The 13,827-nt window shown below is 47.5% G+C and overlaps 1 protein-coding gene across 1 annotated transcript; it reads right to left on the bottom strand.

The window, feature by feature from the left end:
- Positions 1–3,670: 3,670 nt before the first annotated feature.
- SAPCD2 (suppressor APC domain containing 2) lies at positions 3,671–11,649 on the bottom strand. Its single transcript, XM_054997153.1, has 6 exons — positions 11,181–11,649; positions 8,761–8,906; positions 5,247–5,393; positions 4,369–4,470; positions 3,901–4,023; positions 3,671–3,799 (listed from the first exon to the last, which is right to left on the bottom strand). The coding sequence occupies exons 1-6, from the start codon at positions 11,647–11,649 to the stop codon at positions 3,671–3,673; spliced, it is 1,116 nt and encodes a 371-aa protein (XP_054853128.1).
- Positions 11,650–13,827: the final 2,178 nt, after the last annotated feature.

Raw genomic sequence — 13,827 nt, 5'->3', positions numbered from 1 at the left:
CTGAAGAATGTATATCATCCTAAACTGTCTGGTCTGACTGTGCGGGGCTATAAGCCAGTAACCTCTCCAAACAGGGGTCACAGCAACAAAGGATTACATCATATCACAGAGATGCAAGATCATCTTCTTGCACTAGAAAATAATTTCTCGAATGGCTTTGCCCTAGACAGTCCAATACAGATAGTGCCATAACTTTTTGCATCACACAGAATGCCATGCACTGCTGGCATTCAGAGGCAGCTACAGCAACATTTCTGGTACTCTTAATCTGTTGGAAAATTGAAAAGAGTCCAGTAGCACCTTTAAGACTAACCAACTTTACTATATCATAAGCTTTCGAGAATCACAGTTCTCTTTGTAAGATGTGCATCTGACGAGGAGAACTGTGATTCTCGAAAGCTTATGCTACAGTAAGTTGGTTAGTCTTAAAGGTGCTACTGGACTCTTTTCGATTTTGCTGCTACAGACTAACACAGCTAACTCCTCTGGGTCTTAATCTGTTGGGTTTAGTAAAAGGTTGGGTGCTAATTCAGGAGCTAATTTAGGTTTAGGCAGTGTAGAATAAGACAGGATCATGGGCCTGCTTCAAGCAATGTAGACATTAAGCACAAGTTATAACCATAATGAAATGGGGTCCCCTGGGTTATACTAGAAACATGAATGATCCCTGGGAGGAAAAGCATGCGGGCACGCAGTAATCACCTCTGGCCCTGGCACTGCAATGGAAGCGATGATGCTGGGAAACTAAAGACTTCTCCCATGAGACTTCACAAAGACACGGTTGCAAAGGCAGCCCAAATATTCTGAACCTCCTGAAGCTCCAGCTAAAGAGGCAGGGAACTTTAATAAAACGTCTAAATAAACAGGCCTACTAGTCCTCAGGATATAAATATCTCACCGTGGGCTCTTGGAGTCTGGAAGCTGCATGCTTGTGGGTTAAGGAGCCGAGAGGGTAGCAACCTTTTTGTAAGGAAAGTGGAGGTAGTGAAAATGCTAATGTTTGTGCATGCATTTGAGCACAGCAGTGGCAGATTTGCCTGCAAGGTTCCAGCAAGATCTGTAGATTTTCCTGCCCTAGAAACCTCTGTCCCCTCTGTGCCTGCCCTCAGGTTTCCAACTGCCACAGTTTCAACTGCATTTAAACACACCAGCACAGCCACAGTTTCAAAAACCAGGGCTGTAGCTGAATCTGAGGATGGAGGGGCCTCCAGATGCACACTTTTCCTGTAATTATGTCTGGCCCTGGACAGAGGAATCAGTCTCTATCTATATCTTAAACACAATTCTGCAGCTTAGAACGCAACTGCAAATTTAATATGGTTCCATAGCACCCCCTGCTGGCACCAGGCACCAAGAGGAAGATGCAGCTTGGACCTCCATAGTGGTGTCCAATGAGCACTGAATTAAGTTTGCAGCAAAGATGTGCCCCCGCACACAAGAAGATGGTACTGAGAGGATAACTGCTGCATAACCCAATGGGACATTTTTAATGTACGGGCACTCTTGTGCCATCTTGTACTTGGCTTTTCTTGGGCTTCATTAGAACTACAAAGCCAAAGCAAAGAGCATAGAACCAACATACCAGACCCTAAGCAGCACCAACCTGGCTCAGAACAATGGGCTGACACACCCGGTTTGCTGCCTTCCAGCAGCGGGAAGTTCTATCCTGTTTAGGTAACAGGTGGGGGGAAGGGAGTAAATATAATTTGAAATGGACAGGCTCGTTTTTCGTTCTCAGTTCTTTGAGATTAGGTGTTTCTGGAACACCTAAAACCTCCATGAGTGAATTAAACCAGGGAGGCAGCAACATGCAGCTCTGGGGCAATTCCGGCCTCCCTTTTCACAAGCCATACAGATGATTAATCTAGAAGAAGCAAAGAAGGGATAAGAAAGGAAACTATGGCTGTGATGACAGGAGTTGCCAAAGCTGGGAAGGAGGAAGGATTGAGTCCTTAACCCACCCACCCCGTGGGTGGCCCAGAATCCCAAATTCCCCATGCTGGATTTTGCAAGGGCTTGGTTTAATTAAGGGAACACATTCACATTAGAAAAGATTAATATGGAGTGGATTTGCAAAAAAGGAGAAGGACTTAGGCCATCAAGAGCCAATTTCTTCAACTGAAGACCTTGTGTCCTCAGTCAAGCTGATCATCCTGGGCCAAGATATCATCAAGCTTGGAATAGAGGGAGAAACGGTACAGGAAGGGCAGTGCTTTGGCATCGTCTTCTGCCTGGCTTCAGTAAGGGCAGAAGTGCTTCTCCGTTCAGCCTCCCCCCAATTCTGAGACAGCATCCTCAGCAGCTGAGGGCAGAAGGGGAATGCTGAGTTGCTTCTGAACTCACCTCACTCTTCTCAGCATTTCAAGTCTATCAAGCCACCAGGCTATGAGGGTGGGAGGGGTAGATACGTTCATTTTGTGGGTCTGAGGCTGCCCACTGCAGGCAGGCAGGGCCGGCGCACCCATTGAGGCCAGGTAGGCGATTGCCTCAGGCCGCGGGGTGCCAGAGGGGGCGCTGGGGGCAGGAGCATGTGCCACGGAGCTGCAGCCTCCCAGCCCTCCCACCCTGCACTGCCGCTAGCACACGCCCCCGGTTGGGCACAGCAGCCGCAGGCAGGTATCTGGGGTGGCGCAGGGCAACCAAGCAGGAGAGCTGGGAGGCCACCCACCCGCCGTCCCAGCCGCAGCAATTGGGCCAGCTCAAGCACACACCCATGATGACATCACACATGATGTCATCACGCAGGGTGGTGTGTGTGCGGGCGCCGAAAACCCTGGCACCGCTCCTGCAGGCAGGGGTGGGGGCTTGGCAACCCGATGCTGAAATGATTTTTCGGGGGGTGGGGGGGACACACACACACCCTTGAACACAGTGGCATTTGTTTGAAACCGTCTGTCAAACAAAATAGAAAGTTGTATCTGCCTAAAAAAGAAAGGGTAGGGGGAGTTTGGAGAAGGGGGTCCAAGACAGCCCAAAGCCCAGTTGTAGGACCTGTGTACTAAGGAAGGACTGCTCTGCACAGGCTCAGGAGAACTCTTGTCTCAGACAAAGGAAAGGCCCACCGCAACATGCTAGCCAAAAGAGGCTTCATTTCTGGGATCAGTGTTCACTTCTGAAATACATTTCTGAGTTTAGTGTGGAGTGTGGGTCTTGCAACTAGATTAGGAGCTTTGGGGCAGGTCCCTGATATTCTTGAAATATTGCTGGCTGTTTTCTCATGTCAAAGAAGGCACTGCCAGAAGGGGCAAGGAGAGAACTTCAGCACCGCCCCCCCAAAAGAAATGGAATCCAAGTGCCAAAATTGGGGCAAAGGATCCACTATGTGACCATGCTCAGTGGAGCAGTGTCAAAGAAAGAATAAAAGGGAACCCCATGTTCTTTTCGGGGGATAAACAAAATGTGGATCCAGAGGGGCAGCTGAATGGGGAAACGCAGCCCCATGCTCCTGGCTCAAGAATGGGGAAAGTTGCAGGCGTGCTGCCTCGTTAAGCTGCCTGGCTGTATCGAAGCTACAGAGCGAATGTCGCAGACCCAAGGCCCGGAGTGAGAGCCGGATGCAAACCGCAGCCTCGGTCTAACCTGCCTGAGACCCTGCGAGCAGCGCATGTCCAGGGCTGGTGTTACCCGTTGCACCTCTGCTCCCCTGCAAAAGCAGAGGCAAAGGCCCAGATTAGATGAAGGTGGAATCCAACTGGTTGCTTTCCTGGTGGTTCTGAGCCCGAGCTTCAAACAGCTGCTTGATGAGAGCCGACTTCTCCTGCTCCAGCAAGGTGATCTGCTTGCTCTTATCCGTCACCTCCTGTGGAGCAAGCAAGAAGCCAGTTACCAACGGAGCTGGGCTTGCTACAGTACAAAGAGCATGAGGAAACTGGCCCTCGCCTACCCTTGCTGCTCACTCACCTTGGTAAGAAGCCGATTCTGTTCCTTCAACATATTTATGGTCTGCTGGGGCCCTGCAAGTGGAGGAGGAGACACGGTGGCACATTCTGGGCTGTTCACAGCTGCAGAACAAGAGCTCAGAGGCTGGAAAGGGGAGGGGGAAAGGCAGATGCTTTATTCCAAAGCTGTATCTATTCTGCACACTCATAAAAAGTGGCATTGGGCACAGCATTGCAGCTTTTTTAAAAAACGTATGTTTCTAGTCCACATGCAAGGAAAACCCATTTGCTAAGCCTACTGAATTGTCAGAAGCCGGCAAGGGGAAGGTTGAAAGAAAAATGCTTGCAGCTCTTGCTCTCAAAAGCTCATACTCTGGAAATCTAGTTGGTCTTTAAGGTGCTACTGGACCCAAATCTTGCTCTTCAACTACAAACCAGTATTGCTACCTACCTGAAACCCCTTTCCTACCCTGTGTTTGAAACCCCTCACCTTGGCTGAGAGAGACAACAGTTCACAGAGACAGCGGTTCAGTTCTTGCAACTTGGGCAGGAGGTGGCTGAGCTGGCTCAGATTTCCCTCAGTGAGCAAGTCCTGGGTGAGCAAAAGAGGGAGAGAGAATGGCAAAGTATCACCAAGGCTGTGGGTAAGCCATGATTCTGTAAGACTGCTGCAAATCTCTTGGCTTCTTTCCCATGACCAGAAAAAGCAGAACTGATGATGAAAATGAAATCATGCACATTTGCTTAATTTATATAATTTATGCAGGTCACAGGATTGGGGACAGACAATGCCATGCTGCCCAGCTGGCTGCTTGTTCCCCTTTGGCGGTGGTGGGGAAACGGCACCACTCCTGTCCAGGCACTCGCCTCCCAGCGTGCCTCCCTTCACAGCGGCTTCTTTAAAGTTCTGCAGCTGAACTTACGCAGGATTGGCTGTAGCCCAGCACAACGCCCAAGAGATCTATCTCCCACTCCTAGACTTTGCTCTTTGGCCACCCCAATCCCTGCCCTGCCTTCTCATTCAAAAGAAGGGGATTGGGGAGGAGTCACTTTAGTACTCCTGTATGTGTTGGACTGGGAAGCCCCAACAAACCTGCAGTAACCACACTAAATAGCAAAAGAAAATAGCACCATAACCCTGCCTACTTCCTGCAGTTAGCTCTCCCCAGCAGAAATAGGCAGGGCTATAATAGCATGCCCCACCCATACTGGCCTTCAAACGCCACCCATGCTGCACACTTGGGTGAAGTCACAATAGGGGAATCTACATGCCAAACCATGAACAGATGCGTTAAATGGCAACAGCAAGAATTCCTTGCAAGCTGTTCCTACCTCCAGGAAACATCCCGGCGGTAGCTTTTTACTCACGCTGTGAACTTTGCTTTTCCCCAGTTGCTTCTGGCGTTCCTGCAGGATGTGGATTTCCTGGTGGTACCACTCCCGGGCCTGCTCTACCATCTCCAACCCTTGCAGCAAAAAATCCTTCTCTCTTTCCAACTCCTTCATTTGCTGCAGCTGCCAAGAGACAAAACCCAAGATGTTCCTTGTGCTTTCCACAGACACGTCACAAAAGCAACATAATGTGTGCTGCCTTCTACTTTCTTGTGCTTTCACAACCCCAGAATTATTCCACAGGGAAAAAATGCCGCAGAGACTCCATTAACTCAGAACTAGGCCAGCTTCTCCCTTACTAATTCTTGGGGACTTGGAGGATTGAGGTCCCGTACTATTCCTATTACTTCCTCTTTTTTTGTTTTTAAGATCAAGCTTCTTGCCCCTGTTGCTCCAAAGGGGGGGGGGTGTAAGAACAGCCGATCTGCCTCAGCCTGAACACAAGAAACTCACCTCTTTCTCTAAAGCGTCTAGGAGGGGAAAATCCTCTGGCCTACACACATCTCCCCACTGCTCCTCATGGCTGGAGAATCTGAGCCAGGAACATGGCAAAAGGAACAGTAAAGGGAAAGAATACCTCTAAGCATATTCAGAGTGCGTTCTGCTCATTCCAGCCTTCGCATATGGGGGAAAAGCTCTCCAGTCTGAGCTTGGCTGTCAAGCAGGCATGAGCTTCAGCACCTATTTGAAAGACGGTGGGTCTCCTATACCTTTACGAACGCCCATAAGGTTGCAGCAAGTGCAGCATGTTCCATTACAGTACTGCTATGGTGACAGAAACTGCACCTGATACAATTCACACTTCACAACAATGAGTGATTTTATTGCTTTCAAGCAGGTATCTGCTTATCAAGTTCCATAGGACAGCCTACATTTTCCATTTGTTAAAAGAATATGTATAAAGTTTTTCCAATTAAATGCATCTAAAAGAGTTCATAATTAACATATACACTAAAAATTAGATTTAAAAGGTAAAGATAGTTCCCTGTACAAGCTTAGGCACCATTAAAAAAATGGATCAGTAGCAAACAAACATCACAATAAAAAAAATCACAGTAGGAAATCATCATCAGCATGCCAAAGCAAAATGAAAATCATCAGAAAATGAAGAGAACTGAGTCCCTCCATCAAAGACAGAAAACAAAAAGCCAAGACCAAAATGTGATCCAAAACAGAACAACACACATATACCTAGCATCTGAATGACAGCAGCAGAGGCACAAAGCTTATCTCCTAGCAAAGAATGATCCAGAATGCCACCTGGCCACACCAACAGCAGCATAGGGAGCCTGTCCTCTCTACTGGGAAGGAGGCAAGAAGCAGACGCCCCCCCACCCCCCCACACAGTGGTTTATATGCAAATTTGGATCTGTTGCTTATTTCTGCTAAAATAGCTTAAGTTTGTTTGTACAATGTCTAGAGTTCCACCTTCTGATAGCTTCAAATTTAATTTCAGCAATGCACTTGCCCATCTTTTGAAATGCCGCCTGGCATTCCTGAAACACTTTCAAGCATCTCCTGGCAACCATGAGGGCTAGAAGCTTAAGTTAAAACAAACTCAACAAAATCCAAAAGCAGAAAGTTTTGTGAAGCTGAGTTTTGCAGCCAACACCAAATCCTGCTGCTTCCCATATGCCAACAGCGTATACACAGATCCAGTTATGTCCAGTGGTCTCTCTTTTTAAAAGTTAGCCACAGCAATATATGTATCACACTTTTATTCCTTCCTTCCTCCAAGGAGCACAGGACAACAAATTCTCCCTTCCTGTTTCATCATCACAACAATCACGTCAGGTAGACTGAGTGAGTGCAACTGGCCCAAGATCAATGAGTTGCATTACTAAGCGGAGATTTGAAGAATTCAGATCCCCCTAGTTCCTGTCCAAACCTCTAACCATTATAGTACACTGGCTATATACTTGTGACTCTGTTCTGTTCTCTGTTCTACCTACCACCTCCCTGTCCCTTGCCCCAAATTAGACACAAACCCTCAAAACGATGACGTCTGGAATTAAACTGCGCAATTTTGCATGCCCGGCTTGCGGAAAGACATACCCAGAGGAAAAACTTCAGTGCTCTACGGCTGTGCACGCTGTTGGACAGAGGCACAAAGAGGGTGCTATATGTTGCAAGGACCCCCATCCAGCTCTGTCGGCCATCCACAACAGAATGACCTCCCCAGGCTGCTCCTGACCAGGCCTGGCCAGTTACCATGGTGACTGGGGGAAAGGCCAGCATCCTGCCAGCGGGTTCCCTGCTCAGGGAGCAGGCAGAGGGCATCAAGATCGAAAATCCCAGAGTGTGGGAGGAGGGGGCTCAGGGAAAAAAAGAGATGCGTAGAGAAGCTTATACCCACTACAGAGGGAGGGGGGAAACAGGCCACCTGAGTGAACCAACTCCAGTAAAAAAAAAGCCTCATTCCCATCTGCGGTGAGCCACAAGGGACCCCACTAGGCCGATCAATCCGGATCAGTGAGGGATGAGTGAGTAAGCCTGTGGTTAGTCAAGAGAACAAACAGAGAGAAACACACAAACAGAGAAAGAAATATAGTCGACACTGGAGAGGGGGAGAGAAGAGAGACACATTCTGGGATAAACAGAGGCCTGGATTTCTTTATTCAGGGATCCCATCTCCTTTCAAGCACATGAACACAAACTGACCAAAATCACTAGTAAACACAAAATAGCCTTAATTAGATGGAGTATCTCATTTAGTTTAATCCTGGCCAGCCCCCCCCAGCCCCCGCCAATCAACCCCAAAGAAGATCTCAATGTACAACTGGGGAAAGGCCAATCTTGGACTTTGACAAATTTTAAGTGGAAGGGATTTCCTCAAGTCTGGGATAGCCACTTGGTGTGCCTTTGCTGACAATGCACTCAGTGCAGGGATGGGCACATTCTGCTGAACAAAGAGACAACAAGGAAGTCACCTCTAAAAAGGATGTTTGGACCCCCAGGAAAGTAGCAAGCTTATGACACTGCTGTAAGGATGGATTCACATGTGCCTGTACATCATCTTATGTCATTGCCCCACAACTGGATGTAGGAATTGTAAATGATCAGTAGTTTTATTACTGTAGACTGCGATTCAAAGAAATACATGATTGGTACTAGAAGTGAAGCCATATTAGTCTGATATAACACAAACAATAAGGATCCCTGCAGCAGATGTAATCTTTCTTGCTATACTGTACCAGTTTAAACACACCTGTACTGCAAAAGACACCCAGAATCCTAATTAAACCTAAAGTGAACAACTGGCACCAAAGAGGAATTGAGTCCGGCAAAAGGCTTTTGTAACAGAGATGTTCAAAAAGCATGTTTGTACAATTTTACAAAGGGATGTGGTTTAAAGGGGGAGGGTCAGTCAGAAATGACTTCACACAGTCTAACCATCCTGGCTGTTGTTTATACCATGAAACAGTGGAAGTACATTTTCCATCTCTGGCATTAAAATGCCTTTAGGTTTTGGACTGAAGGACCCCCCTACCCTGCCATAGTCCACGCCGTTAGTGAGGGTGTGTCTCCTGTGTCCACAGCGGCCTCGCTGCTGTCTTCGGGCCTCTCCAAGAGCCTTAGAGTGTGCCACAGGCTTCCAGACAGCATCTCCCACTGTGGATAGAGAGCAGGTCAGAGTTGTTGAAAACAGTAAAGAGGAGAAGTAATCTAGTTAAAAAGATCTTGGGAATGCACCATGAATGCACGGAGTGAATCTATGGGGAATTCAATCTTCCCACATACTATGTCCCTTCCCTCCCTCAGTCTGCTTCCCAGATTAATTCTAAAAATGAACAAACAACTTCTTTTGATGCCTGTATTATTATTTATTTACAATAAATATTAACAGCTTTTCCTCCAAAGGTGCTCAAGGCGGCTTGCAATGAAAATATCAAAAAAGTAGCTAAAAACAGAGTTAAAACACAGTTAAAATACATAAAACCAGTCCTAAATAAAACAGACTTCAGTTGTCTCCTAGAGAGTGAGAGGGCCGGACACACACCCCTTAGGGAGAATGTTTCACAGTGACAGAACTGCTGCTGAAATGGCCCTCTTCCATGTACCCACAAACCAAGATTTTCTGGTTGATGGGACAATCAGGAGAGCCTCTCCCTGTGATCTTAACTCCTGGGCAGGAACATACAGGAAAAGATAGTCCTTCAGATACCCTAGTTCCAAGCCATGTAGGGCTTTAAAGAATAAAACCAGCACTATGAATTGGGCTCAGGAGAAGATCAGTTGCCAGCATAGTTGTTGTAATACTGGGAGTCATGTTCCCCTGACTACAATCTAGCCACAGCATTCTGCACTAGCTGCAGCTTCCAAACCATCTTCAATGGTAGCCCCAAGTAGAGTAGCAATAGTCCAGTTGAGATATAACTGGCATGGATGGATCACTGTGGCTAGATCTGACTGAACCAGGAATGGATGTAGCTGATACACCTGCTGAAGCTGGGCAAATGCTCTCCAAGCCACCACTGCCACCTGACTTTCTAAGCTGTGTCAAACAGTATTCCTAACCTGCAATCCTGACTTTTCAGGAGGAGTGTAACCCCATCCAAGACCAGGGAGATCTCACATTGTTGGTCAGCCTTTCCACTAACCCAGAGAACCTCTGCCTTGTCAAGAATAAGTTTCAGTTTGTTCACCCTCATCCAGCCCATTACTGACTCGAAGCACCTCTTCAGGACATCAACAGCATCCTTGGAATTAGAAGGAAAAGAAAGGGAGAGCTGGGTACCACCCACATATTGCAGACACCGCAGCCCAGACCTCCTTGCTTCATGCAATTGTAAAATATTACATGGTGGATAAAACTGAATTCAGTGGGACTTCATAGGTAAATGGCCACGGAGTAGAACAGGAGCCCCCAAGTATAACTTTCTGAGACCTGTCATCCAGATAGGACTCAAATCACCGTAACACAGGTTGAGAGGTGACTCAGAAGGGTGCCCATGGTCAATGGCAGCTGAAAGATCCAGAAGGAGACTAGTGGGGTCACACTTCCCCTCTCTAGTTCTTGGCAGAAGTCATTAGCCAAGGCAACCAGTGCAGGCTCTGTTCCAAATCCTGGTCTGAAGCCAGATTGAAATGGATCCAGAAAAATCAGGCTCTTTTAAGAGCTCCTGATGCTGAGAAGCATCACCCACTCTAACAGGCTTGAAAATGGAAAATCGGAGACTGACCAGAAGTAGGGCTCAGGGAGGATTTCATTCAATATAGGTTGAATTACTGCCTCCTTGAGAATGGCTAGTACGACTCCAGTCCCCCTCTGGCGTCCTTTATCAGCCAGGAAGGGCAAGGTCAAGCACACAGGTTTTCACCTCTGCAAGGATCTTGTCCACAAGCTCCATGAGCATAAAGGTATTCATATAAATCAGACAAGCAAATGCCAGAGTTACATGATCTGACCATGCATGCATACTGGCATCTAATTCAGAGTGGATCATCTCCCTTGATTAAGGGAACATAAAAAAATCAAAGCCTTCACGTGCAACTAGTTCCTAGTTAACTGATCCTGGTTGAACTTCCACAGATATTCTCAGGACAGACAGCTGGTCTCTACTCCCCAGGCTGTGATTAATTTCCACAAAAAGAGAAATCCCAAGACTTTTAACTGGAAGCCCTGCAGTTTAATCCTGAATGTGAGATGGGGAATTCATTTTCACCTCACATTTCTTATAAGGAGCCCTTACCCCCGTTCTGTGAAGTACAGTAGGCAGAGAGAACAATTGGCCTAAGGACTGACTCCATGGGTATTACTCGAAGGCACTCTGTACTTGCTAAAAGATACTCTGGATAGGAGAAAACGTTTGCCACAGTCTTATTAGAAGCTCGCATTAGGTGTTCGGTACTCTTCCGGGGCTCAGCCTCGGTTCCTGTTCAGTGTCTCCTCCTCTCCCCTTTACTCACCCTCTCTCTTGCATGGAATCGGTTCCACTCGAGGGTTGGGGATCTTCTCCAGGCTCCGAGAAGCGCCCCCGCCTCTTCCCAATCCCTTCTCTTCAACGGGAACTGTCCCTTCATCTCTGCGCCCCGGACCCCTGCTATTGGTGCCGATCTGAGGACTGCCGCTTTTGTCCGAACAGAGCAGAGACGCTCGCAATCCCAACACAAACCTCTCGAAGGTGAGGTAGCCACTGGCCGGGGCGGCTCGGCGTAGCCCCTCTAAGACGCCGCGGGGTAACTCCCTCGCCTCCGTCCCCTGCTGTAGCCAGCGGGACTCGATCTCCCGCAGGTGCACGTAGCCCCTTCGGCGATCATCTAGGATGTCGAAGAGGGTCCGCAAACTTTGCAAGAAAGCCTTAGGCAACCCTTCGGTGCTGCAAGGCGGCTCCTCCGGGAGCAGCGAGCGCCCATCACCGCCGCGCTCCGGCGCCATGGAAGCCAGCACGGCGGCGCCTCCTCGGAAAACTTCCGAAACTGGTTACACAAAATTCCTACCCCAAAAGTTTTCCGAACGTTCCAAAGGAACGAAAGAGACCTCCCTTTGTGATGTCAGTCTTTCCTCTTCTCCTTCATTGGCTGGCGTGGGACAGCCCTGCAAACGGATTGGCCGAGAGATCAGCGAGCCGGTTTGATTTTTTTCCCGGGGTGGTAGAAAGTTCTCATAGCGCGCAGAGAGTTTTTGTTCGCCTCGAGCTCTGCACAAAGAAGATGAGGAGGCCCAGAGCCCCCCCAGGCCTGCTTGATTCTCCACTTCAATGCCATAGCAAAGGGGAAATAGACTCTATTCAGAACTAACAGATTAAATTACTTTTTCACGTAAATTACCTTATGGAACTAACGTTCACAGGCTGTAGCGCAGGCCTTTAGCTTACAAGAAAATGGGCAAATCCATGACTTCTTTATAACATTTCTGTAAGGCCAAACGCCCCATAACATTAATCCAGGAAAGCAGCAGAGGAAGGTGAATGCACCATCACACATTTGTCCCAAGCTCCTAGCCGCCCCTTGTACTTCCCACGTGTCCAGAGGAACCAGTTTATTGGAAAGTTGTTTGTTTCTGAAAAGTTGCTTTTGTTTTGCTTCGAAGCTGACAATTTTAAAATTCATTTTTAAATCTCTCCTCACTCTTTTCTTTGATCCAGTTATCTGTGATTTTAATTTTTAGACCGAATCAATTAAAAAAAAGAAAATAGTTTTTTTCTAAAAGTTCTGAGTTTCTTGAGGGACTGGGGTCAGAAAGCAGCATAAAAAACCTCTGGTAAATAACATAATCGTAATGTTAATCATGTTTAGAGATAGTGCATCTGTGAATTCTGGGGGTGACAAGGGAGGGCTTAGGCATGTAGCTCTTCTAGGGACATCTGGTTGGTCACTAGATGCTGGACTAGATGGGCCGCTCTTGTTCTGATCCATTAGTTTATTTTGAAGCACATTTGTCACTCAACACCTTCCTCCGGTCCTTTGTGCACTTCATACATGGAAGGAGACTATCTAGAGGATGCTGGCTTTATTACAGACTTGAGCATCTCTGAGTGGATTGGGGACTTGCAGCTCTCAGACTGGTTTCAGGGCAACCATACCATGCCCTGAGACTCCAGACTCCTGGCTGCTCATGAATCAGACATGAACTGGGGTCTGGAAAGCAGCAGAACCATGTGGTTGAGGCACTCCTGGATCAAATCGCAAGCCTGAGCTTTTAAAAAGCAGTGGTTGCTGCTGCTTCAGTGAATGGCCCCTGGATGATCCACAGAGTGCAGGGGGAAAGTGAGGTGCTGTGCGGATGGTGGAAGTGGAACAGGCTACACAGATTGGTCTTGGTCATCCTAACAGATTTCCATTTTGGAGGGAAAGGGAGAAACTTGTACATTATAGAGATAAAAAAGACATCTCTTCTGGAAAGGGACCTTGTGCTGCCTGCCTTCCTGGCCAATGTCCACCTTTCCTTATCAGAGAATTGTCCTTTAATCTAAAAAACAACAGCACTACAATGCCTTTTTATTAGGGTAAACTAAAAGTCACAAAATGACAACTTTGTGAGTTTCCCAGAAGAACTTTTCTTCAGGCTGAAGATTCCATACAAAAAAGGAAGGGGAAAGAAAAGTGTACCAGGATGTGATGGAGTGGTCCAGAATCTGCAGTTTGCCATTGCCTTGAAACAAAGACTGGAAGGTGTGCAAAAACAGATTTCAAGCTGCACCAGAGGCCATGGGAACAGGAACAGAAATTGCCTTTAAAAAGGTAAAAGCCAGGTGTGATTCAGATCTGGTGTGGCCTAGTAGCGGGAGGACATTTAACCCCACCCCCCATCAAAGTCCCACAGTTAATTAGTAGTAGGGCATCTTCCTCTCTTGGGTTCACAGATTTTGGGGAGGGTTAGCCTCACCTGCTTGGCATATAGAAGGCCCCAGTTCAGTTCCTGACCTTTGCCAGATAGCAGATGATGGCTGTAAGAATGTTTTCCTGACACTATGCCCTGTTGAATAAAATGAGTCTTACTTCTGAGTAGACCTGCTTGGGATTGTTTCCATGTGAAAGACCTGGACCTGAGATCCTGGAGAGCTGCTGCCAGTGACAGAAGACAAGACTGACCATGACTGGGCAATGATCTGAT

Source organism: Eublepharis macularius, chromosome 14, assembly GCF_028583425.1.
Source record: "Eublepharis macularius isolate TG4126 chromosome 14, MPM_Emac_v1.0, whole genome shotgun sequence".
NCBI classification, from domain to species: Eukaryota; Metazoa; Chordata; class Lepidosauria; order Squamata; family Eublepharidae; genus Eublepharis; species Eublepharis macularius.
This window is presented reverse-complemented; position numbering and strand designations above follow the sequence as displayed.

Excerpts from the sequence above, each read along its gene's own strand:
- SAPCD2 (XM_054997153.1), bottom strand. The coding sequence starts at position 11,649 with ATGGCGCCGGAGCGCGGCGGTGATGGGCGCTCGCTGCTCCCGGAGGAG. Across the intron at positions 8,907-11,180 it reads GATTCCATGCAAGAGAGAGG|CTCTGACCTGCTCTCTATCC; the intron begins GTGAGTAAAGGG and ends TGTTTTCAACAA. Across the intron at positions 5,394-8,760 it reads ACGGCGTGGACTATGGCAGG|CTGCAGCAAATGAAGGAGTT; the intron begins GTAGGGGGGTCC and ends GTCTCTTGGCAG.